Source organism: Ursus americanus, chromosome 21 (genome assembly GCF_024610735.1).
Source record: "Ursus americanus isolate L20-20 chromosome 21, mUrsAme1.1.p, whole genome shotgun sequence".
NCBI classification, from domain to species: Eukaryota; Metazoa; Chordata; class Mammalia; order Carnivora; family Ursidae; genus Ursus; species Ursus americanus.
The window spans coordinates 41,680,160-41,706,703 of record NC_142147.1 but is presented as its reverse complement, the minus strand read 5'-3'; the positions used below and the strand labels follow the sequence as shown (position 1 = coordinate 41,706,703).

The 26,544-nt window shown below is 36.3% G+C and overlaps 1 protein-coding gene and 1 long non-coding RNA gene across 8 annotated transcripts in view; one reads left to right on the top strand and one right to left on the bottom strand.

The window, feature by feature from the left end:
• Positions 1-18,848, top strand: part of ZNF567 (zinc finger protein 567) — a 27,565-nt gene extending 8,717 nt beyond the window's left edge. For all 7 annotated transcript variants that reach the window (XM_045805188.2, XM_045805192.2, XM_045805190.2 and 4 more), the window contains 3 exons: positions 12,190-12,316; positions 12,572-12,658; positions 16,476-18,848. In XM_045805188.2, the coding sequence (XP_045661144.1) occupies positions 12,190-12,316; positions 12,572-12,658; positions 16,476-18,193 (1,932 nt within the window). In that variant the 3' untranslated portion in view covers positions 18,194-18,848. The remainder of the gene's footprint in view (positions 1-12,189; positions 12,317-12,571; positions 12,659-16,475) is intronic.
• LOC148108252 (uncharacterized) overlaps positions 18,835-26,544 on the bottom strand; it is a 31,154-nt gene continuing 23,444 nt past the window's right edge. Inside the window, exon 3 of the long non-coding RNA XR_015728171.1 lies at positions 18,835-26,544. This is a non-coding gene — a long non-coding RNA (uncharacterized LOC148108252).

The following is a 26,544-nucleotide window of genomic DNA, read 5'->3' as shown; positions in this document are numbered from 1 at the left end:
GAGTGTGCGCGAGCAGGGGGAGGAGCAGAGGGAGAGGGACAAGCAGACTCAGTGCTGAGTGCAGAGCCTGATGTGGGCCTCGATCTCATGACCCGGAGATCATGACCTGAGCTGAAACCAGGAGTCGGATGCTTAACTGACTGAGCCACCCAGGCACCCCTATAAGGAGCTTCTTATAGATAGTATATAGCTTGTTCTTACTTTTTTCTCCGGTCTGATACTCTACTTTTTTATTGGACTTTTTAGTCCATTTTCATTTAATGTAATTATTAATACATTGGGTTTAAATACACCATGTTGCCATTTTTTTCTATTTTCCCCAATTGTTATTTTACTTTTCTTTTTTTTCTATTCTTATTTTCTTTTAGATTGAGAAATTTTTTTATGATTCCATTTTTTCTCTATTATTCACATATTACAAGTACTTCTTCGTTTTATTTTTTTTAGTGGTTATCCTAGGCCAAGGATTGGCAGACTGTTGCCTGAGGACTAAATCAGTCTCGCCACCTGGTTTTGTAAATAAAAATGTTACTGGAACACAGCCAGTTGCCAAAGTGTTTGGATAGCTTATGTTGCTTTCTCTTCAAGTTTACTGCTCTTTACTTCTTCAGTGTCTAATCTATTGTTACTCCCATCCATTGATATTTTCATATTATGTACTTTTCTTCTCTAGAAGTTCTTTTTGATCCTTTTTTATATCTTCATTTTCTCTCATCATATTCATCTTTTCCTCTGTATTCTTAAGCTTATGGAGCATGTTTACAGTATCTGCTTTAACGTCCTTATTTGCTAAATCCATCACCTGTTATTTTTGGTTTGCTTGGGGTTTTTTCTTCCTTCTAAATAAGGTCCTACTTTTCTGCTTCTTTGAATGCCTGGAATTTTTTTTTTTTTTACTTGAATTTTCAAATTGCTGAAGGCTATATTTTGGTAAGTTCCTTTAAAGAATTAAGCTGCTTCAGATCATTTTGACCCTCTTGAAGCTTAAGCTTTTGTTAGTGTAGAGCAGCATTTGGTCTAGGGCTAGTTTAGCCCCATTAACCTTGGTTAGCAATTTATACCTCACGGCTAAATCCAGCTAAATCCCCTGTTTTTGTGAATAAAATCATATTAGAACACAGCTACACTCATTTTTTTTTACATGTTGTTTATTATTGCTTTTGCACTACAACCACAGAGTAGTTATAACAGAGACCATATGGCCCACAAGCCTAAAATATTTAATGTCTGGCCCTTACATAGAAACCTTGCCAACTCCTGCTCTGCCTGTGTGTTATCAGCTCTCTCTGTTCTGGCTGGTGGGAATACAAACTGTTCTCAGGCCTATTTGAGCTCTGGGAATTGTTCACCATATTACTTGCCTCTTTTTCTTTCCCCGGCTCCACAGAGTTTTGCTCCCATATATTTGCAGATCAGTATTCATAGATTGAAGGGAATCACTCTGCAGATGTCTGGAGTGGTCTTGGGGTATGCTGTGGCTCTGCTACTTCCTACTCATTATTTTGCCTGGCAGTTCTTGCCATCTTGGACCCTCCAAACTCTGATCTCTGTTCCTGCAACTCAGGGAGACTGCTGGGCTCTGTGTATCCTCTCCAGGTTCCTGACCTAGAAACTGTTTTTAGGTGGTAGGCTGGGGCAGTTATAGAGCTTACTTTGTTTCCCTTCTTGTAGGATCATCATTTTGTCCTGTCAGCTGTGCAATACTTGAAAACAGGTGTTTAATATATTTTTATAGTGTTTCAGTTGTTTATGGTAGAAGAGAATTTCTTATAGTAGTTAATTTCCATGGAAATGGTAATGTGGAGTACTGATTTCTTTTATTGGATGGTTAATTTGGTTCAACTTAAATCTCAGACTAATTAATTGGTGGCAGTTTGAATCCCTGCTTTATTTCCTTTATGTTTAACCAGGGTGCTGATTCTGGCCCACCCATACCTAATTCAGGTATTAGCCAAAAGTATGAACAAAATTTATTCACACTCTTTGGGGCTCCCTTCTGGCTTTCATTTCTGTGGTATTTCCGTACTTCCTTTCCAGCTGCTACTGTTGCCCTAAACGCTGTCTTTTGGTTCTTCAAGCCAGTAAGACCATGGGTTTCCACCTCAATTTTATTTGCTACACACAGTCTCTACTTGGGACTTGCCCTCAGGCTACAGGTAGTATAAATTGGCAGTTCTTCCCTTACTCTTCTGTTCTTCCATGTGTAAATCCTCCCCTCCAGTTTGTTTGGGTCACTTTGCAGTACCTTCCAATAGTTATATATATATATTCTAATCTGGCGTTTATAGTTATCTACATAACAGTCAAATAAGAGGTATTCTGCCATTCTTGAAGCAAAACCTTTGCAAATCCACCCTCATTTTTTAATCAGCTTTATTGAGGTGTTATTTATATATAATAAAGGCACTCATTTAAGTATAGAGTTCATGAATTTTGAAAATAGTATAGGTCTATGTAATCACAACAGTCAAGATTACAAAATTTCTGTTACCCCAAAAAGTCCCCTCCTGTGCCCCCATACAACCAGTAGCTCTTCTGCCACTCCTGGCCTTCAGTAATCATATATCTGCTTCTGCTGCTATAAATTAGTTTTGCCTCTTCTTGAATTTCATATAAATAGGATAATAGAATATGTGCTTTTGGAGAGATTGGCTTGTGTAACTCAACATGTTTTTGAAGTTTATTCATGTTGTGTACAGCAGAACATTCTTTGTATTGCTAAGTAGTACTCAAGTATATGAATATACTACAATTTATCTACTCATGTTTTGATAGACTTTTTTTTTTAAGATTTTATTTATTTGAGAGAGAGAGCGTGTGCACGAGTGTGGGGAAGGAGAGGAAGGAGCAGACTCCCCACTGAGCAGGGAGCCCAACACAGGGATCAATCCCTGGAACCAGAAATCATGGCCTGAGCCAAAGGCAGATGCTTAACCAACCTTGCCCCCCAGGCGCCCCAAGACATTTTTCCCCCTACTTTCCGACTATTACAAATGATGCTCCTATGAACATTTGCATAGAAATCTTAGCGTGAACTGTATTTTCATTTCTTTGGGGTAAATACCTAGGTGTGGAATCAGTGGGTTGTATGAAAAATGTATGTTTAACTTCATAAGAAACTGCCAAATTTATGGAGAGTAGTGCCATTCTACATTCCCACCAACAATATGTAAAAGTTAGAGTAGCTCCATATCCTCACCAGCACTTGGTATGGTCACTTTTTAATTTTACTTATCCTAGAGAGTGTGTAATGGTATTTCATTATTTTAGTTTTCATTTCCCTGATATATGTAAAAATGGTGAGCATTTTGCTTATTTGACATTTATATAATTTCTGAACTTGTTCAGAGCTTTTGCCAATTTTTAATGCATAGATTTTTGTTGTTGTTGTTGTATGAGTTCTTTATATATTCTAAACATAAATCTTTTGTCAGATAAAAGTACTGTGAATTATCTTTTCCCAGTCTGTGATTTGATTTTTTATTTTCTTAAAGGTCTCTTTCCAAGCTGAAGTTTTTAATTTTGACGAAGTCCAGTTCATTAGATTTTCAAATTTTATGATGTGTGTTTTTTGTGTCCTATCCCAGAAGTCTTTGCACACTCCAGGGTTATGCATATTTTATTTCTGCTTACTATATGAGTATTTTGAGTTTAGAAAAATTTTTTAAGTGAATTATCTATTTCAACTTAATTCTTTTTATGCATAAGAATTGAGGTTCCTTTTTTAAATGAATATTCAGTTTTTCCAAAGTTGTTTGTGAAAAGACATCTTTTCTCTACTGAATTATCCTGGAGCTTCTGTTGACAGTTAACCATATATGTGTAGGAATGTTTCCATAGTCTGTTTTATTGATGTGTATATTTATGCTTTCACTAGTGTACACAGTCTTGATTAAGTCTATGAGGTCACAAAATCAGATAATGTGAATCTTCCAACATTTTCTTTTTCAAACTTGTTTAGACATGCTAGGTGTTTTACATTTCCAGGTAAATTTTAGAATCAACTTACCAATCTCTATAAAACAGTCTATTTAGGGGAGCTTGGGTGACTTAGTCGGTTAATCGTTCAACTCTTGGTTTCGACTGAGATCCTGATCTCATGGGTTGTGAGACGGAGCCCTGCATTGGGCTCTTTCTCAGCGGGGAGTCTGCTTGAGGATTCTCTCCCTCCAACCATCCACCTACTTGCATGCTTACACATGCACTCTCTCAAATAAATAAAATCTTTTAAAAAGGGAAAGAAAAGAAAAAGAAATGTGTTGGGAGATTACTAAAAGTGGTACTGTAAGGGGTACCTGGCTGGAGTTAATGGAGCATGTGACTCTTGATCTCAGGGTTGTCAGTTGAAGCCCCACGTTGGTGTAGAGATTACTTAAAAATAAAATCTTTAGGGACGCCTGGGTGGCTCAGTTGCCTTCAGCTCAAGTCATGATCCCAAGGTCCTGAGATCAAGTTCCACATTGGGCTCCTTGCTCAGTGGGGAGTCTGCTTCTCCCTCGGCCTGTTCTGCCTGCCGCTCCCCCGCTTGTGCTCTATCTCTTTGACAAATGAATAAATAAATAAAAATCTTTAAGTAAATAAATAAAAATTGAAAAAAAAAAAAAGTAGTGCTCCACAAATACGAAATGAGTTAGGTGGTTGTCAGTATTCTTTAGAGATTCTAAATTTGTCCGGATTTTCACCCCCTTTGGTCTAGTGCTTTCATTTACTGATTAACATCAACCACGGTTTGGGACTTTTTTAAGTCTCATGTTACTTTTGTTGATTTTTGCCTAATGTATTTTGAAACTTTTCTTATTGTTAACATATAGTGTAATATTGGTTTCAGGAGTAGAATTTAGTGACTCATCACTTACATATAACCAGTGCTCATCACCAACATGTGCCCTCCTTAATACCCATCACCCATTTAACCCATCCCCCACCCAGTTCCCCTCCAGCAACCCTCAGTTTGTTCTCTATTATTAGACTCTTATGGTTCACCTCCCTGTCTTTTTTCCCTTCCCCTGTGTTCATCTGTTTTGTTTCTTAAATTCCACATATGAGTGAAAGCATATGTTATGTATCTTTCTCTGACTGACCCATTTCTCTTAGCATAATACAGTCTAGCTCTACCCGTGTCATTGCACAAGGCAAGATTTCATTCTTTTTGATGGATGAGTAATATTCCATTACATATATATGTTATATATATGTGGATGCATTTGGGGTCTTTCCATAATTTGGCTATTGTTGATAATGCTGCTATAAACACTGGGGTGCATGTACCCCTTTGCATCAATATTTTTGTATCCTTGGGTAAGTAAGTAGTGCAAATTTCTGGGTTGTATGGTAATTCTATTTTTAACTTTTTAAAGAACCTCCATACTATTTTCCAGAGTGATTGCACCAGTTTGCATTCCAACTGTGTAGGAGGGTTCCCCTTTCTCCACATCCTCGCCAACATCTGTTGTTTAATGTGTTGCTAATTTTAGCCATTCTGATAGGTGGGAAGTAATATCTCATCATGGTTTTGATTTGTATTTCCCTGATGATGAGGCTGTTGAGCATCTTTTAAATGTGTCTATGAGCCATCTGGATGTCTTCTTTGGAAAAATGTCTCTTCATGTCTTCTGCCCATTTCTTAACTGGATTATTTTGGGGGGGGGGGTGTTGAGTTTAATAAGTTTTTTATAGATTTTTGGATACTAACCCTCTATCAGATATGTTGTTTGCAAATATCTTCTCCCATTCTGTAGGCTGCCTTTTAGCTTTGTTGATTGTTTCCTTCACTGTGCAGCTTTTTATCTTGATGAAGTCCTAATAGTTCATTTTTGCTTTTGTTTCCCTTGTCTCTGGAGACTTGTCTGGTTAAGGTTGCTATGGCTGATGTCAAAGAGGTTTCTGCCTTGTTCTCCTCTAGGATTTTGATGGTTTCCTATCTCACATTGAGATTTTTCATCCATTTTGAATTTATTTTTGTGTATGGTGTAAAAAAGTGATCCAGTTGCATTCTTTTGCATGTTGCTGTCCAGTTTTCTTAACACCATTTGTTGAAGAGACTGTCTTTTTTCCATTAGATATTCTTTCCTGCTTTGTCAAAGATTAGTTGACCATATAGTGTGGGTCCATTTCTGGGTTCTCTATTCTGTTCCATTGATCTATGTGTCTATTTTTGTGCCGGTGCCATACTGTCTTGATGACTACAGCTTTGTTAATAACTTGAAATCTGGAATTGTGATGCCTCCAGTTTTTTCAAGATTGCTTTGGCTATCCAGGGTCTTTTGTGGTTCCATACAAATTTTAGGATTATTTGTTCTACCTCTTTGAAAAATGCTGGTGGTATTTTGATAGGGATTTCATTAAATGTATAGATTGCTTTGGGTAGTATAGACATTTTAATAATATTTGTTCTTCCATCTCTCTGTGTCATCTTCAATTTCTTTCATGAGTGTTCTATAGTTTTCAGAGTACAGATCTTTTACTCTGGTTAGGTTTATTCCTAGGTAAGTTATGATTCTTGGTGCAACTGTAAATGGGATTTGTTTCCTTGATTTCTCTTTCTGCTGCTTCATTATTGGTGTATAAAAATGCAACAGATTTCTTTATGTTGATTTTGTATCCTACAACATTGCTGAATTCCTATATTCTAGCAACTTTTTGGTGGAGTCTTTCAGGTTTTCTACATAGAGTATCATGTTGTTTGTGAATAGTGAAAGTTTTGACTTCTTCCTTGCTAGTTTGGATGCCTTTTCTTTCTTTTTGTTGTCTGATTGCTGAAGTTAAGACTTCCAGTACTGTGTTAAATAACAATGGTGGGAGTGGACATCCTTGTCTTCTTCCTAACCATAGGGGAAAGGCTTTCATTTTTTCCCCATTGAGGATGATATAACTGTGGGTCTTTTGTATATGGCCTTTATGATGTTGATGTATGTTCCATCTATCCCTACTTTGTTGAGGACTTCTATCAAGAGTGGATACTGTATTTTGTCAAATGCTTTTTCTTTTTCTTTTTTTTTAAGATTTTATTTATTTGACAGAGAGACACCCAGCGAGAGTGGGAACACAAGCAGGGGGAGTGGGAGAGGAAGCAGCAGGCTCCCAGTGGAGTAGGGAGCCCAATGCAGGGCTCGATCCCAGGACACTGGGATCACGCCCTGTGCCGAAGGCAGACGCTTAACGACTGAGCCACCCAGGCGCCCCATGTCAAATGCTTTTTCTGTATCTGTTGATAGGATTGTGTGGTTCTTACCCTTTATTAACATGGTGTGTCATGTTGATTGATACGCAATACTGAACCACCCTTGCAGCCCAGGAATAAATCCCACTTGATTGTGGTGAATAATTGTTTTAATGTGCTGTTGGATTCAGTTTACTAGTATCTTGTTGAAAATTTTTGCATTCATGTTCATCAGGGATATTGGCCATAATTATCCTTTTTAGTGTGATCTTTGACTGGTTTTGGAATCAAGGTAATGCCGGCCTTGTAGAATGTGTTTCGGAGTTTTCCTTCCATTTCTGTTTTTTGGAACTGTTTAAGAAAAACAGGTATTAACTCTTTAAATGTTTGGTAGAATTCTCCTGGGAAGCCATTAGGCCCTGGATTTTTGTTTGTTGGGAGATTTTTGATTACTGATTCCATTTATTTGCTTGTTATACATCTGTTCAACTTTTCTATTCCCATTTCAGTTTGGGTAATTTATGTTTCTAGGAATTTATCCATTTCCAGATTGCCTAGTTTGTTGGCATATAATTTTTAACAATATTTTCTTATAATTCTATTTCTGTAGTGTTGGTTATGATCTCTCCTTTTTCATTTGTGATTTTATTGATTTGGGTCCTTTCTCTTTTCTTTTTGGTAAGTCTCGCTAGGGGGGTTATCAATTTTATTAATTCTTTCAAAGAACCAGCTCTTAGTTTGACTGATCTGTACTACTGAGTTTTTTGGTTTGTTGGGGTTTTTGTTTTTGTTGTTTGTTTGTTTGTTTGTTTGTTTGTGGGGTGTTTTTTTTTTTTTTTTTTGGTCTCATTTATTTCTGCTCTAATCTTTATTATTTCCCTTCTTCTGCTGGATTTAGGCTTTATTTCCTGTTACTTTTCTAGTTCCTTTAGGTGTAAGATTAGGTCGTATATTTGAGTTTTGTTTCTTGAGGTAGGCCTGTATTGCTATGTACTTCCGTCTTAGGACCACTTTTGCTGCATCCCAAAGGTTTTGGACTGTCGTATCTTCACTTTCATGTATTTTTTTTTTTAATTTCTTCTTGAATTTCCTGGTTAACCCACTCATTCTTTAGTAGGATGTTCTTTAACCTCCATGTATTTATGGTCTTTCCAAATTTTTTCTTGTGGTTTACTTCAAGTTTCATAGCGTTGTGGTCAGAAAATATCTATGGTATGATCTCAGTTGTTTTGTACTTGTTGAGGCCTGATTTCTGACCCAGTATGTGATCTGTTCTGGAGAATGTTCCATGTGCACTGGAAAAAAATGTGCATTCTGCTGTGTTAGGATGAAATGTTCTGAATATATCTGTTAAGTCCATCTGGTCTGGTGTGTCATGCAAAACCATTGTTTCCTTGTTGATTTTTTGCTTAGATGATCTCTCCATTGCTGTAAGTGGTGTTAAAATCCCCTACTATTATTGTATTTTTATCAATGAATTTCTTTATGATTGTTATTAATTGATTTGTATATTTGGGTACTCCACATTGGGAGCATAAATATTTACATTTGTTAGGTCTTCTTGTTGGATAGGCCTCTTTATTATATAATGCCCTTCTTCTTATCTTGTTACAATCTTTGGTTTAAAATCTAGTTTGGGGGCTCCTGGATGACTCAGTCGGTTGAGTGTCTGCCTTCGGCTTAGGTTGTGATCCCAGGGTCTTGGGGTCAAGCCCCACGTCGGGCTCTCTGCTCTGTGGGGAGCATTCTTCTCCCTCTCCCTCTGCCTGATGCTCTGCCTACTTGTGATCTCTCTCTCTCTTGCTCTGTCAAATAAATAAATAAAATCTTTAAAAAATAAAAAATAGGGGTGCCTGGGTGGTTCAGTTGGTTAAGCGGCTGCCTTCAGCTCAGGTCATGATCCCAGTGTCCTGGGATCAAACCACATATCAGGCTCCCCACTCCACAGAGAGCCTGCTTCTCCCTCTCCTGCTGCTGCTCCCCCTGCTTGTGTGCTCTTTCTTTTTCTCTCTCTGTCAAATAAATAAATAAAATCTTAAAAAAAATAATAATGTTACCAGGTTAATGAAAAAAATAATAATAAAAAAATAAAATAAATAAAAAATAAAATCTAGTTTGCCTGAAAAAGTATGGCTACTCCAGCTTTCTTTTGATGTCCATTAGCATGAGAAATGGTTCTCCATCCCCTCACTTTCAATCTGCAGGTGTCTTTACTAACCTGTTCTTTAAATCCTTTTAAATATACTTTATATATTAAGGCAATTTTAGGTTCATGGCAAAATTGTATAGAAAGTACAGAGTTTCAGGGTGTCTGGCTGGCTCAGTCCATGGAGCATGTGACTCTTAATCTAGGATTGTGGGTTCAGGCCCCACATGGTGTATAAAGATTACTTAAAAATAAAATCTTTTTTTTTTTTTAAAGGTACAGAGTTTCCATTTACCCCCGTCCCCACAGATGAATAGCCTCCCCATTATTAACATTTTGCAGCAGAGTGATATATTTATTACAGTGAAGCTACATTAACACATCATTATTTCCCAATGTCTATAGTTTACATTAAGGTTCACTCTTGGTCTTATATATTCAGTAGATTTTGACAAATATATAATGATACATCCACCATTATAGTGTTATACAGAATAGTTTCACTGCTCTAAAAATCCTCTGTGTTACAGCTATTTATCCCTTATCCCTTCCTCTTTTTTTTTTTTTTTTTTTACTACTATCTCCATAGTTTTGCCTGTCCAGAATGTCATATAGTTGGAATCATACAGCCTTTTCTGATTGGCTTCTTACATTTAGTAATGTGCATTTCAGGTTCCTCCTAACCTGCTGTTTGGTTGTTTTTGTTGTTTTTTTAAAGATTTATTTATTTATTTTAAGGAGGGAGAGACAGAATCTCAAGCTGACTCCCCACTGAGCATGGAGTCTGACGTAGGGCTCAATCCCATGACCCTGAGATCATGACCTGAGCTGAAATCAAGAGTCAGATATTTAACTAAGCCACCTAGGCACCGCAAACCTGTTTTTTATTCATCTGTTTTTATTTGTGTTGTGTTTTATGTCAATCAAATACATTTTAATAGTTCATTTTCATTCATGTATTGCCTTTTTAGTTATATCTATTTCCATGCTAGGTTTTTCTTTACTTCTCTGAACACATTAAGAATAGCTTCTTTGAAGCCTTTTGTTGGCAAAATCCAACTTTGGGGCCCACTAGGAATTAGTTTCCCTGGCTTTTTCTGAATATAGGTCATATTCCCCTTCCTCTTGTTTTGTTTTGTTTGTATGTTTAGTAATTTTTCCTAGAAACCTGGATATCATGAATAATACAGTAATCTGATTCGGTCTTTTTTTTCCTGAGGATTATTGGGTTTTTTTGTTCTAGCAGGCAACTAATTTGCTTGAAATCGAACTTTAAACTCTGTCCCCACCCCCAAGTGTAAAGCAGTTGATATATCAGCTCAGTTCTTTAAGCTTCCACCTGTTGCTTTTGACCATAGCCCCCTTAGGGGAGGGGAGATGGGTTCTCTTTGTGTTCATATACTTTAGCTCTTGATTAAGGAACTGGTGAGTGTTTATACTTATATTTTAGGGCTTACTTTCTGGAGCTCTCTGTCTTCCAGTGTTTCACCCCTTATATTTCCTGCTGCTTTGTGAGCTGCAACTTCTGACACCTCCATCCAGTAAGGCTCCAGTTTTCTTCTGCTTGAGCTATGAGCAAGTTATGTAGTGCTGTTAATCAAAAATGCAGAAGTCTCAGAATCTCACCAGGTGTTGGTGCACTTCTGTTTTTCAGAACTCTTTTCTGGTATCTTTTTGCTAAGTCCTCTGTGGTTTCTCCAACAATTGCTTAGTTTAACTACCAACCTGGAGTTCTGGCAGCGTTTATATTCTGATTTTGGTTCTCATCCTTTCTGTTGTTTTCTCACTTCAATTTAGGGGTGCCTGAGTGACTCAATTGCTCAATCGTTCCTTGATCTCAGTTCAGGTGTTGATCTCATGATCATAAGTTCAAGCCCCACGCTGGGCTCAACACTGCGTATGGAGCCTACTTAAAAAAAAAAAGAGGGGTGCCTGGGTAGCTCAGTTGGTTGAGCATCTGCCTTCAGCTCAGATCATGATCCCAGGGTCCTGGGATTGAGCCCTGCATCGGCTGCCTGCTCACTGGGAAGCCTGCTTCTCCCTCTCCCTCTGCCCCTTCCCTGCTTGTGCACTCTCTCTCTCAAATAAATAAAATCTTTAAAAAAGAAGAAGAAAGAAAGACTTTATTTCTAAATCTCCAGCTCATCTGCCAGCTCTAAATTCTGCCTCAGGAGCTGTGGGGTTTCTGGTACCTTCATGCAAAAAAAGTCATGAACTGAACATCTTACCTATTGCATTTGCTGTCCGTTAAGAATAAATTCTCCTTCAGTTTTTGCTTGCTTTGATTATTTTCCAGTGCCATCTGTCATTTATTACATATTGTGTTCAGATATATATGTTGTGTTAATTATAAATAATTACTATCTGAGGGATCGTTTTCTTGACCAATTACTTTTGGATGCCAGAGTTGTTCCCATGCATTCTGAAACCATATTCTCCCCGCATAACACATTAATCTTGACAGGGAAAAATGTTACCTCCTGAACTGTGCTCCCCTTGTAATATACTGCATCTTGTATATTCTTTTGTTGTAGTACCTGTAAGACCTTCTAGCAGGTTTATGTTTATACATACTTTCTTAAAGGTATGTGTTCCTTGCTTTGAGGCAATGCAGGGACCATGCTTTGTATGTTTTGGCATTCCAGTAAACTAATGCACTTTTGAGATACAAAATGACCTCACGTAAATATTTTTAGAATTAATTATTAAATAAATTCAGTGACAGGTATTTCTGTCTTCACTTTTGTTTACCTTACTACGTAAATGACAAAACAAAAATGATTGACTTTCTTTATATTCATATGAATGCCCCAAAGGAGCAGGATCAAAAGTAGTCCACAATATCTGGTCAGCTTATTCTGATCATAGTTCCAATCCATTGCAGGCATCAGTGTCATTCAAAGATGTGACTGTGGACTTCACTCGGGAGGAGTGGCAGCACTTGGATCCTGCTCAGAAGACTCTCTACATGGATGTGATGTTGGAAAACTATTGCCATCTCATCTCTGTGGGTAAGAAAAACTCTCTTGGAAACTTTCAGTAGCATACATTTCCTTTCAAAGTGCCTAAATTATGTCTTGAATTTCAGGCTTAGGAGGTGATGAAGTATTTGTTCACAGAAAGGATAATCGTGTACTTACCCAGAGCAAGGTGTTAAGTTTTCTCTTACATGAAGTATCTTTAATTTGCAGTATTAAAAATGTAGTTTACTAATTTTTCAAATGTATTGAAGCCTAAGCATCTTAATCAAAATTTTTCTTTATCAGGGTGTCACATGACCAAACCTGATGTGATCCTTAAGTTGGAACGAGGAGAAGAGCCATGGACCTCATTTACAGGTCATACCTGCTTAGGTGAGTTTCTGAAGCTTCAGGTGGATGAAATCTAGTGGAGAATAAATTTTAAAATGGTCACGTGGTGGGTGGCACCTTTGAAATATTTTCTTTTTAAAGGCTCCTAACCTTTGCAAATTGTAAACCTTTGCAAATTGCTTGCAAATTTTAAACTTTCAAATATCACTTTCCGGATATAATATTGTTTTCTTAGTCTGCTTGATATTATCGAAGATAGTTGCCACTCTTAATCAAAATGTACTATAAGTCTTCCTTTAGATCTTTTTTCTTGATTTGTGTCTCTTTCTAGCTTTCTCAGTCCTTTGTCTTCTTGCCATTGTATATATTTCTTTTAGGCATTCTTAAATCTATTTTTAAAGAAGAGAATATTCTTGGTTAATGTTTTTCTTCTCAGTTGCTTTCCATTTTTTTCTTTTTCTTTTTATTACCTCAGATTTGTTTTCTGTGCTAAGTCTAATAAGCTCCCCTTCTCACCACAAATCTAGCTGTTAATTTCAAAACTCACTTGCTTTGACCCAGATTGATAATTCCACAGTTATCATTTTCCTCCAGTAAACTTTTATGGTTCGTTTTATGTGGCTGATCATCATTGCTGAAGTCAGCCCTTGGTGTGGGTAAAACATTAATGTATTCTTATCCTGATTCCCTTAGTGATTATTTCCAGCTTGGTCTGTTTTCTTCATTACTGGCCATATTGCCTAGAACAATACCTGGCATGTAATAGTCACTGATACATATATTTTTTCATGTATATTGTTTCAGTAGACTCTCAGTCTTATTTCTCTGATTTGACCTCAAGGATCTGCCTTTAAATTATAGTAATCTCATCCATTCTGAGGACCGAAGCTCTTTGTTTTATGTAGATGTCTCTAACACTGACATACTCAGTACATTTCTCCCACCATTACTGGAGTTCCGCACTCTTATGTTTCACCTGTTTTGTGACAATATGTTGGAAATGAAAATCATGAACTTTCCTAGCTTTTAAATTCTTCCTCATTATCTATTTCCAAATTATTTTATTTCTGCCATGATATCAGCTTTTTCTGTCTCTATCATCATCTCTTTTGAATCTCTTCTTAATCTGTATTATATTTATCAGCCTGTGAGATATATTTACATCTTCCCATATTTTCATTTTTCACTGATGTCATACAAAATGATGTTACCTTATTTCATGTCTTGCCTACAATAATTACATCTTGGCTTTGCTGTAATTTTTTCTTAACGCTATTTATTGTTCCTTATTTATTATATGAAATTGAAATTCTTCACTCAAGGACTACTAAAATAAGCCTTCATTTGGTCTTTTCAACTTTCTGTCCCTTGTGGAAAACTTGGTAATTTCCACTTGATCTAGTCTCCTCAGTGTTCTCCATATATCTACGATTTGTCATGATGTCTGTACTTTTCATTGTGTTCTGTTCTCCCTTTCATATACTATGTATCTTTTAAGTTAAGTCTTGAGATTTTTTCTTCATAAACTGTTCCTTAACTACTCCTCACCCTTTTTCTGAATTCCCATGCTACCTACTAACTAAAACACAACTTTTGGGTATGATTATGTAATTTGATGCCTGATTATACATGGTTTATGCTTAAGGATTCTTTCCTTAAGAGGATAAGATCCTCTATTCGAATCATTTTTGCAATAGTATGTAACATGTTAAGTATTCAGTAGTTGCTTCATTAACTGTGGAGCTATACAAAGGAGGTCTATTTTTCCTCCATTCAGAAAGCTTATACTGGTAAGTTCCTTTCAGATGTACCTGCTCAGGCCATGGATGTATAGATGCTGATTCAAATGGTTGAATTCTGCCAAGCGCTAATTTTCTAGGTAGGAAACACAGTGTTAATATACACTCAGAAGAGTTCAAAGGAGATAACCAATAAAGTATTCTTTTCTATGAAAAAGGATTATTATCAAAATCTGCATTTTTTGTGAAATATTTATGACTTGATTAAGCTTATAAAAAGATTTGTTAAAATGACTTTCCTAGACCATAACCATTTTCAAGTTATAAAGAAATAGTGCTTAAAGTGGTGGGGGGAAATAAATGAAGGAATTTTGATATCATTGAATGGTAGCATTTTCTTGAAGAGTATCTAAATATGAGTAGAAGTAAGATTGAAAGACAAGCCAACTGATGAAAAGAACATGAGGAAAGCATGTGATTAGGAATAAGTGAGATATTTATAAGGCAATAAATATGAGGCCTTACTGTTGTTATGTGTGAGATTTGTCAGATATGTGGACAACCCTAAAAACTTGTTTGAATATAAAAAGTGAATCTATAAAAAGTGAATCTAGGTAATTTAAAGTCTTGTTTACAGAGGTTCCTTGTATGTTAGTGTTAAGGGTAATGGACTGAAGGAAGAAACCTCGTTTTTTTAACCTAGGTTTAACATTATTCTCCTGGATGTGGATGATTGCAAAGTAACAGAAGTCAAATATAGCTACAAAATTATAAGAGAAATGAAGGTTAAAGTTAATGCTTTAGAATGAGCATGAACAATCTAATCTTGTCCACCATATGGAAAACTGGAGTTAAAAAAAGTTACTATATTGGGGGAAAACTTGCAACAGTCTTTTCTTTAAACCTGAAAAAATAAGTCTGCAAAGAGGAATAGTTATAATTGATGGTCATGAGATTTTTGTTATTGAACAACCCTAAAAGGACAGACAATAGCAATATGAATACGCCAGTAAATATACCCCTAGTCAGTTTTAAAGTTCCTGTTGGAAGTATTTTCTTAGCTCTTTTCTCACAAGAGAAAATGATTCCCAGGTATATGGAGATAAGAGCCTAGGATATAAGATTGTCTTTCTAGGGGCACCTGTGTGGCTCAGTCGATTGAGAGTCCAACTCTTGATTTTGGCTCAGGTCTTGATTGCACTGAGATCAAGCCCTGCCTCAGGCTCTGCACTCACTGGCGAATCTACTTGAGGCTTCTCTCCCTCTCCCCCCACTTGCACGTGTGCTCTTTCTCTCTAAAATAAATCTTTTTTAAAATCATTATTATAAAAAAATAAAATAAAATATTTTTAAAAAGTGTCCCTCTAAACACTAGGAAATTGATACTTGGAAAGATTAATTAGCCACTGATGGATACATGGAAAGGGGTGGTGGAACAACTGGAAGTGTTCTGCCTCACAATCTAGGGATGAATGTATAAAAGGCTCTGATCTGTGTTCTCCAAAAGTATTCCTTCCTTTAATATTTTTCTTGAACAAGCTTTTCTACTAATTTTTTTTTGTCCATCCTACTTAAAGTTTACTGTCTTTGAAAGATTCACTTCATTATTTCTGAATCCATCTATCCAAGCATGGTTCTTTTTTTTTTTTTTTTAAAGATTTTATTTATTTATTTGACACAGATAGAGACAGCCAGCGAGAGAGGGAACACAAGCAGGGGGAGTGGGAGAGGAAGAAGCAGGCTCATAGCAGAGGAGCCTGATGTGGGGCTCGATCCCATAACGCCGGGATCACGCCCTGAGCCGAAGGCAGACGCCCAACCGCTGTGCCACCCAGGCGCCCCCAAGCATGGTTCTTTCACCATTCTGTGTCTTCATCTCACTGCTTAGTATATTCGTTTAACTTTCTGTATGAAGTTCTAGTTACTAGTGTTCATTGCTTAATTTTTTACTTTTTTCCACACTGAGGCAGAGTTTTTATTTAGGTTTTGTGTCTTTTCCCAGGCAGGGAATAATTTGTCCTGGGTCTTTTTTGATCTCATATGCTAGACACTAATACAACTTCTTTCCATAGCAAATATGTGAAGATTCACAAACTGTTATTAATTATATTCTTTTGTAGAAAAAAATTGGAAAGAGGAAGACTTTTTAGTGAAATTCAAGGAACACCAAGATAAGTTTTCTAGATCAGTTGTATTCATCAACCACAAAAAACTGAGTAAGGAGAACAGTAATACATATGAAAAGACATTTACTTTAAGCAAAAGCCCTATTAATTCAAAAAATCTACCTCCTGAATATGACACTCATGGAAAGATTTTTAAAAATGTTTCAGAATTAATCATCAGTAATCTAAGTCCTGCAAGAAAAAGACTTAGTGAGTATAATGGATATGGGAAATCACTCCTCAATACTAAAGCAGAGACAGCTCAACCTGGAGTCAAATCCCATAATCAACATGGCAGGGCTGTCAGTCATAATGAAGTACTTATGCAATATCATAAGATGGAAACTCCAGCACAGTCATTTGGATATAATGACTGTGAAAAAGCCTTTCTTAAAAAGGGAGGCTTAGTTACACATAATAGAGCTTACAGAAGGGAAAACCCATCTGAATACAATAAAAGAAGAGCAACCAATATTGAAAAAAAACATACATGCACTGAATGTGGGAAGTCCTTCTGCAGGAAGTCAGTATTGATTCTGCATCAAGGAATTCACACAGAGGAGAAACCCTATCAGTGTCATCAATGTGGAAATTCATTTAGAAGGAAGTCCTATCTCATTGATCATCAGAGAACTCACACAGGAGAGAAACCCTTTGTCTGTAATGAATGTGGTAAGTCCTTCCGCCTAAAGACAGCCCTCACTGATCATCAGAGAACACATACAGGGGAAAAATCATATGAATGTCCACAGTGTAGGAATGCCTTCAGATTGAAATCACACCTCATTCGTCATCAGAGAACTCATACAGGAGAAAAACCATATGAGTGTAATGACTGTGGGAAGTCCTTCCGCCAGAAGACAACACTTTCTCTACATCAGAGAATTCATACAGGAGAGAAACCCTATATTTGTAAAGAATGTGGGAAGTCCTTTCACCAGAAGGCAAACCTTACTGTACATCAGAGAACTCATACAGGGGAAAAGCCCTATATTTGTAACGAATGTGGAAAATCTTTCTCCCAGAAGACAACGCTTGCTCTTCATGAGAAGACTCATAACGAGGAGAAACCCTATATTTGTAGTGAATGTGGGAAGTCCTTCCGCCAGAAGACAACCCTTGTGGCACATCAGAGAACACATACAGGGGAAAAATCCTATGAATGTCCTCACTGTGGGAAGGCCTTTAGAATGAAGTCATACCTCATTGATCATCACAGAACTCACACAGGAGAGAAACCATATGAATGTAATGAATGTGGGAAATCCTTCAGTCAGAAGACAAATCTGAATCTACACCAGAGAATTCATACGGGGGAGAAACCCTATATTTGTAATGAATGTGGGAAGTCCTTTCGCCAGAAAGCAACTCTCACTGTACATCAGAAAATACATACAGGACAGAAATCCTATGAATGCCCTCAGTGTGGGAAAGCCTTTAGCAGGAAGTCATATCTCATTCATCATCAAAGAACTCATACAGGAGAGAAACCATATAAATGTAATGAATGTGGGAAGTGCTTCCGCCAGAAGACAAATCTCATTGTACATCAGAGAACTCACACAGGGGAGAAACCCTATATTTGTAACGAGTGTGGTAAGTCCTTCAGTTATAAAAGAAACCTCATTGTCCATCAGAGAACTCACAAGGGAGAAAACATAGAAATGCAATAAACGATGTGACTTCTTTGTAAAGCCTTTCCAAGTTATTGTAACACTTTAGTTTAAAAAGAAAAAAAAGCATGCTAAAACATTTTAATAAGGTAATTTTAATCACAAATGTGATAATAGTTAAAGTACCAACTATGTAACTATCTACTGTTTACTAGCATATATAATGAATATGATCATTGTTCTTGAACTCTAACAGAAATGAAGCTAATTTTTAAGTTTCCAGGTTCTATTGACTCAGTTTCTTTTTTAAAAAAGTTCTTACATAATACATGTGGAGGCAAGATACAAAATGGTTATAACATCAGTCTCCATAAAAAAAAAAGAAAATATGAAATGTATTTCTCCTTATGCTCTGGAATAAAAAACAGTTGTTACTTCCCCAAAGGTTACCATGTACCTGACTTATAACATCATAAAGTAGTCTTTGCATGTCTTTAAACTTTACGTATGTTTTATCATGTATCATGAATTTTTTTGTGTCTTGTTTCATTCAACATTTTTAAGATTCATACATTATTGCATGTGGCAGTAATGTGTTCATTTTCATTCTGTTTACTCTTCCATTTCAAAAATATACCACTATTTATCCTCTTGATGGATATTTGTATTTTTTATAATTTTGTTTTAATAAAAATACTGCTATAAATCCTGTAAATATTCGTGTGTGTGTGTGTGTATTTCTGTTAATCTAATATTAAGATGAATTACTCAGTCCAAGGGTGTATGTAAGTTTTTTCAGCTATGGTAGATAACTGCCAAACATCTCAGACCTTTCTTACTATGAGATGATTCACTTTGAAGAGTAATAGCTCTGATTGTAAGCAATGTGGAGAAAGGTCTTTAGCAGTCACTCAACTGGAGAATTCTACTAAAAAAATTCATATAATGTTACAATTGTAAGAAGACTGTTAGTCATGAATATATGAATGTAATAAATTTAAAAAGACACTTTAGCTGTGTCTTAAACCTTACACAAAACCAGAGAATTCATATTGGAGGGAATCCTATAATTGTCATGATTATAGGGATACTTTTAGCCATACTTTACACCTTATTCAACATCAAAGAATTCATACTAGAGAAAGGTTAAGAAGCGACATAGATGAGTAAAATTTTGGAGAATAAGTCACAGGAGACAGAATTATGAAATAAATATTTAAGTAAGCTTTTATACCTTGATTTAGTTCAGGAAATAGGGTCTCTGGATTCTCAAATGAAAAATCACTGGAGGGGCGACTGGGTGGCTCAGTTGGTTAAGCATCTGCCTTCAGCTCAGGTCATGATCCCAGAGTCCTGGGATCAAGCCCCACATCAGTCTCCCTGCTCAGCAGGGAGCATGCCTCTCTCTCTCCTCCCAGCTTGTGATCTCTGTCGCTATCTCTCTCCCTCTCAAATAAATAAAATCTTTAAAAAAAAAAAAGAAAGAAAGAAAAACCACTGGAGATACTGTGATGTTTGAGAATTGGAAATCAGCTAGGACAGTAACATTTATAGCATCTTTTCTGTGAAAATAGTAAGTTCAGCAGCACCTTGAACAGTGTTATGAGGACCCCTGATTGATTATAACATATATTTACTGTATACATTGTTACTGTGTATAATAAAATGCAGTGGAAATTTAAATAAGCTTTCCCCACTCCACAATTGAGGCCCTCTTAAAGAAAGGGACAGCAATTGCCAGTGGATAATAAATGGAAACATGCTTGTCCAGGGCTTGCAGATAATTTGAGAGAGGAAAAAAAAAAAAAGTGGGTGATAAGGAAAATCAGACATGATAAAAATTCAGACTTGAGGGTCATAGAAAATATAATGCCTTGTCTGACCAGACAGAACACTGTGGAATTTAGCCTTTACTAATAATTTATGCTTAGAGGGATTTGGGGTTTTTGAGGGGTGGGGTTTTTTTGTTTGTTTGTTTTTGAGTGTGAGCAGTTTGAACATACTAGAATTAAATAAATAGGTAAGTTACAGGGTCTATATTCATAACTATAAGAATCTAATAATTGTCTCCTTTGAATAAATCCATATTTGTATATGAGTAAATACTATTATATGCTAACAATGGCAACTAACAAAAGAATTATACTCACAACTGACAATGCAAGCCTATCCTTTTCCTGGGTATGTAGTGAGTGGGAGGTGTGGTATAACTAAATCTGTTCGAGCCTCAACCAACCAAAGATGTTGGGAATGTGAGTCAATTTTTCTTGGATATTCTACTCTCATTTGTTTCTTTTCTCCTATGCATTTCGGTGGCTGTCATAAAAATAGAAATTATCTAGCATTCCTACATGTGCTATCCTGCCTCCTGATTTACTAATTATATCCAAAATACATATCACTTATAGGAGGGGATGGAATGGGGTGTTATTAGAAGAGACACATTGCTACTGTATTCATTGTAATGAAAACTTTAAAAACAGGTAGGCCAGTCCCAGACTCCTTTGGTGTCCTAGGACAAACAGCAAATATCCTAAACCTATATTTCACATTTTACATTTCCCTTATTCCCAATCCTGGAGTAAGCCCTCCTCATGCAAATCTCTGGTATGTAATATATCTCAGTTGGCCGAAGTGGGGATGGGCAAAAAAGATACTATTCAAGTGTTTGGCCATAAAAAGTTACCCTACTTGAAGTGTCCCTGAAAAAATTCAAGGAAATGGCGGATGTGAAGTTTTCTGTATGATTTTTCTTTTTAAATTTAGAATTAACTTTTCCATTTAAAATTAAGTCCATTCAATTTAATCTTATGTCACTTTATGAATATACTGCAATTTTCTTGTTGTTTTAACCACCAAATTTGTAGTGATTTTTATGGTAGCTCTGGGACATTAATACAGATTTTGGTATCAGAAAATGGGGCTCTGCACAAACACCTAAAAATGTGGAGGTATGTTTCAGTAATGGGTAGAGGCTGGAAGAATTTTAAGCCACATGATATAAAAGCCTAGATTGCCTTAAACAGACTGTTAAGCTTAGGGATGGTAAGATGTAGGCTCAGGAAAAAAAGAGCAAGACTGAGAAAGCTATTTTCTTAGAGGATACATATATCCCCAAGAGCAGACTGTTATTATAAATATTAACATTTAACAGTGTTTCTGGTGAGGGCTCAAAAGAAAATGAGAAAACTATTATTGGAAACTGGTAGAAAGATTATTTGTATTACACAGTGGCAGAAAACTTGGCTGAATTGTGTTTTATAGTTGTGTGAAAAGCAAACTTGTGATGAATTTGAATACTTGGCTGAGGAAATTTCCAAAGAAAATGTTGAAGGTGGGACCTGGTGTACAGTAAAATGTGAAAGAAAAGAGAAATTGAGGAAGGAACTATTATGCAAAAAGAAACCGAAGTTTGATTATTTGGGGGAATTCTCAGCCTATCCAAACTGCAAAGGATGCTGAGATTAGGAGAAAGCGTGCTCTGGAGAGAGGGTGTGCCTGGACAACCTTTAGCTGAAGAGATTAGGTATGTGACTCATGGATCCCATCAACTATCTCAATAGAAATGAATAGAGATGGTTGCCCAACAGTGATGGCTGTTTTTTAAAATGTTTTAATTGTGGCAAAATATACTTAATGTAAAATATACTACTTTAACAATTTTTAAGTGTACAGCTCAATGGCATTAAGTACATTCACACTGTTTTGCAACCATCACCATTATCCATCTCCAATATTTCCTCATCCCTAACTGAAACTTTGTATCCATCAAACATTTAACTCCCTATTACCACTTCCTCCCAGCCAGTGGTAACTACTATTCTACTTTCTGTCTCTATGAACTTGACTGTTCCAGGTACCTCATATCATGGAATCATATATTTGTCCATTTGTGTCTGGCTTCTTTCACCTAGCATAGTATCTTTGAGCTTCATCCATGTTGCATGTGTCAGAACTTAATTCCTACTAAAGGCCAAATTACATGTTCGTTGTATGTATACACGACATTTTACTTTTCCATTCATCCAATAATGGATATCTGGTTTGCTTCTACCTTTTAACTATTATGAATAATGCTGCCATGAACTTTGGCATACAAATATCTGTTCTAGTCCCTACTTTAAATTCATTAGTAATTGTTGTATGATAATTATATATTTATTTTTTTTGGAGGAACTGCCATAATGTTTTCTATAGCAACTTCACCACAAGAGTTTCTCCACATCCTTGCTACTGATTATTATTCTTTCTTTCTTCTTTTTTTTTTTTTTTTTTTTTTTTTTTTTTTTTTTAGTTAGAGCCATCTCAGCAGTTGTAAAGTGGTATCTCATTGTGGTTTTGACTTGCATTTTCCTAATGACTGGTGATATTGTTTCCCTTTACTCTTGATTACACACATTTTTGTTTGGTTTTGTGGGGTTTTTTTCTGGATATAGGATTTGGAATTTGGAATTTTTTCTTTCAGTGCTTTAAAATGTCCTTCTTCCAGCCTCTATGGTTTCTCATGAGAAATCTGCTTTTGTTTGAATTTCCCCCTCCAAATGTAAGGTGGTATTTCTCTTACTTTCAAGATTTTTATCTTGTCCTTAGTTTTCAGAAGTTTGACTATGATGTGACATGACTGGGGGCGGGGATGGGGAGAGGCTTGTTACTTAGTGTCTTGAATCTGTTTATGGTCTTTTGCCAAATTGGGGAATTATCAGTCATTATTTCCTTGAATACTTTTTCAGTCCTGTTGTTTTTTCCTTTCAGGACTTCAATGTGAGGAATGTTAGATCTTGTATTATAGTCTCACAGGTTCCTGAGTTGTTTTTCACTCTTTTCTCAGTCTATTTTTGATTATTCAGATTGGGTAATTTCTGTTGTTCTGATTCCTTCCTCTGTCTCCTCCATTTATGCTGTTAGCACATCTATTAAGTTTATTTCCATTATCATACTTCTCAGTTAATTTTCCTTTGTTTCTTTTTTACATCTATTTTCTTCTCTGGACTTCACATTTCTTTGCTGAGACTTTGTTTTTTCTTTTGTTTCAAGTATATTTGTTTCAGGCATTTTTATGAAGTTTTATGTATTTATGAGATAATTCTAATATCTTTGTCATCTCGATACTCTTTTGAATATTTTTCACTCAATTTGAGATTCTCCTGGTACTTGTTATGATGATGGATTTTCAGTTAAAATGTGGACATTGTGTGTTAAGATTCTAAATCTTATTTAAACCTTGTTTAAGCTGGCATTCTCTGACTCCACTCACATGGGAAGGGGGTGTGCCATCTTGTTATGGCAGGTGGGAGATAGAAACACAGGTTTCTCACTCAGCCTCCACCAACGGGGGGGGTGGGGGGTGGGGGGAGGAGGAGTCCTCCTTACTATTATGTGTGAGTGGGAGTTCTGGCACCCTACCAGCCTCCTTTTCATACCTCCCTGGCTGAGAGAGGTAAGAATGCCTTTTTACTGCTCTTCATTTGCCATCCATATTCACCATAGAAAAGAATGGCCTAGTTAGCCTGGCTGGTGGTGAAGATCTTAACTCTATATTATACTTACTCTGACACCAACCCATTTGGTTGCTAAAGATTTCCCTCTTGGGGAACACTCCTGGGTGGCCTAGTTAAGTGTCTCCCTTCGGCTCAGGTTATGATCCCAGGACCCTGGAATTGATTCCCGCGTCAGGCTCATTGCTCAGCGAGGAGCCGGCTTCTCCCTCTGCCTGCCACTGCCCCTGCTTATGCTCTCTCTCTGACAAATAAATAAAATCTTTTAAAAAAATTCCCTCTTGGTACTGCTGTGGCTGTATCTTATAAATTAACATCTTATTAATTAACATTAACTTTTGTTCAGTTGAAAATATCCTCTAATTTCGTTTAAGACTTCCTGTTTGACTCCTGGACTGGTTACATGTCAGTTGTTTAATTTTCAAGTATTTGTGGACTTGCTAAATATCTTTGCTATTTTTTTTCTATTTAATCCCATTTTGGTAAGGAAAATGCTTGGCATGATTTCAATTCTTTTACATTTATGAAGATTCAGTTTATGACCCAGAATATAGTTTATCTTGGTGAACACTCCACATGCAACTGAAAAGAATATATACTCTGCTGTCCATCTATAGATGTTGTTTAGATGGCATTGAATTCTTCTGTACCTTGATTTCTTGTCTGTTGATCTATCAATAGGTAAGAGATAAATGTTAAAATCTCCCACATTAATTTTGGTTTTATCTACTTCTTTCATTTTATCAGTTTTTGCTTTGTGCATTTATTTTATATATACACATATATATCCCTGCCTTTACCAAGGTATAACTGACATATAACATTGGGTAAGTTAAGGTGTACAATGTGATTATTTGATACATGTATATATTGTGAAATGATTACCACAAAGGGTTAGTTGACATCTCCATCATTCCATGTAATTACCTTTTTGTGGGTGTGGTGAAAACAGTTAATCTACTTTCTTTGCAACTGTCTATTACATAATTCAGGATTAACTACAGTCACCATGCTGTACATTAGATTCCCAGAACTTACTCATAACTAGCACTTTGTACCCTTTGACCAGTATCTCCCCCACTTTTCCCATCCCAAGCCTCTGGCAACCACCATTCTCACTCTGTTACTAAGTTTGGCTTTTTTAGATTCCACATATAAGTGAGATCATACAGTATTTGTCTTTCTCTGACTTATTTCACTTGCATAATGCTCTCAGGGTCCATCCATGTTGTCACAAATGGCAGGATTTCCTTCTTTCTCATGGCTGAACACTACTTGTATTTATGAGTGTACACATATACCACATCTTCTTAATCCGTTCATCTATAGATGCATACTTAAGATTGTTTCCATATCTTGGCTACTTTGAGTAATGCTGCAAGGAACATGGCAGTGCAGATACATCTTTGAGATCCTGATTCTATTTCCTTTGGATATATACCCAGAAATGGAATTTCTGGATCATATAATACTATTTTTACTTTTTTGATGAATTTCCATACTGTTTTCCTTAGTGGCTGTACCAATTTACATTCCCACCAGTGATGTACAAGGGATCCCTTTTCTCCATATCATCACCAACACTTAAGTCTTGCCTTTTTGATAATACTGTTCTAACAGGTATGTGGTGATATCTAATAGTGATTTTAATTTGCATTTTCCTGATGATTAGTGATGTTGAGCACCTTTTCATGTACATGTTGGCTATTTCTATGTCTTTTTTGGAAAGGTATTTATTCAGGTCCTTTACCGACTTTTTACTATTGAGATTTTTGCTGTTCGAGGTTTTTTGCTATTGAGTTGTATAAATTCCTTGTCTTTTATATATTAATCCATTATCCAGGTAGATGGTTTACAAATATTTTCTCAAATGTATAGGTCAGCTTTTCCTTTTATTTATTTTTCTGTCTGGAAACTTTATTTTTATATATTTTTAATTTTCTTTTTTTTAAGAGATTTATTTGAGAGAGAGAGAAAGAGAGCACAAATGGGGAGGGAGGAGGTGGCGGGAGGGGGCGGGCATGGGAGGAGCAGAGGGAGAGGGAGAGAGAGAATCTTCAACAGGCTCCCCAGCCAGGGTGGAGCCCAAGGGCATAGAGCTTGATCTCATGACCCTGGGTATTTTCACTGAAAAGACTAGGAGATTGACAGTGCTTTCCTTAAAGTACTTTTAAAAAGTACTTTAAAAATGTTCCACCTACCCATAGCATTCATACTTTCTGATGAGAAATTTTGTTATAAAAGGTATTGTTCTCCTATATGTATCAGTATTCCATTGGAAGCCTTCAAGATTTTTTTCCTTTGATTTTCAGCAGTTTTATTATGGTTTGTCTCAGCAAAGGTTTCTTTTTAGTTTATCCTTTTGTGGGATTACAGGCATACATCATTTTATTGAGCTTTGCAGATCAGGCATTCTTTACAAATTGAAGGTTTGTGGCAAGTCAGTCCTGAACAAGTCTATTGGTGCCAAACATTTTCTGACAATATTTGCTCACTTCATGTAGACACACAAAGTGTGTTATATTTTGGTAATTCTTACGTCAAAATTTTCATTGTTATTGTATTTGTTGTAGTGATCTGTTATCAGTGACTATGACTCACTGAAAGCTCAGATGATGATTAGCATTTTTTAGTGATAAAGTGTTAGTTAAGGTATGTATTTAGTTTACACAGTGCTATTGCACATTTAACATACTAATGTAGTATAAACATAACTTTTATATGCACCGGGAAACCAAAAAATTCATTTCACTCTCTATTGTGATATACTTTATTGGGGTAGTCTGGAACCAAACCCACAATATCCCAAGGCATGCCTGTATATTCTTTCTTGAATCTGTAAGTTTATATCTTTTGCCAAATTCGGTAGGTTTCTGGCCATTATTTCATTTCTTCATTGCACTTTCTTCTCTCCTT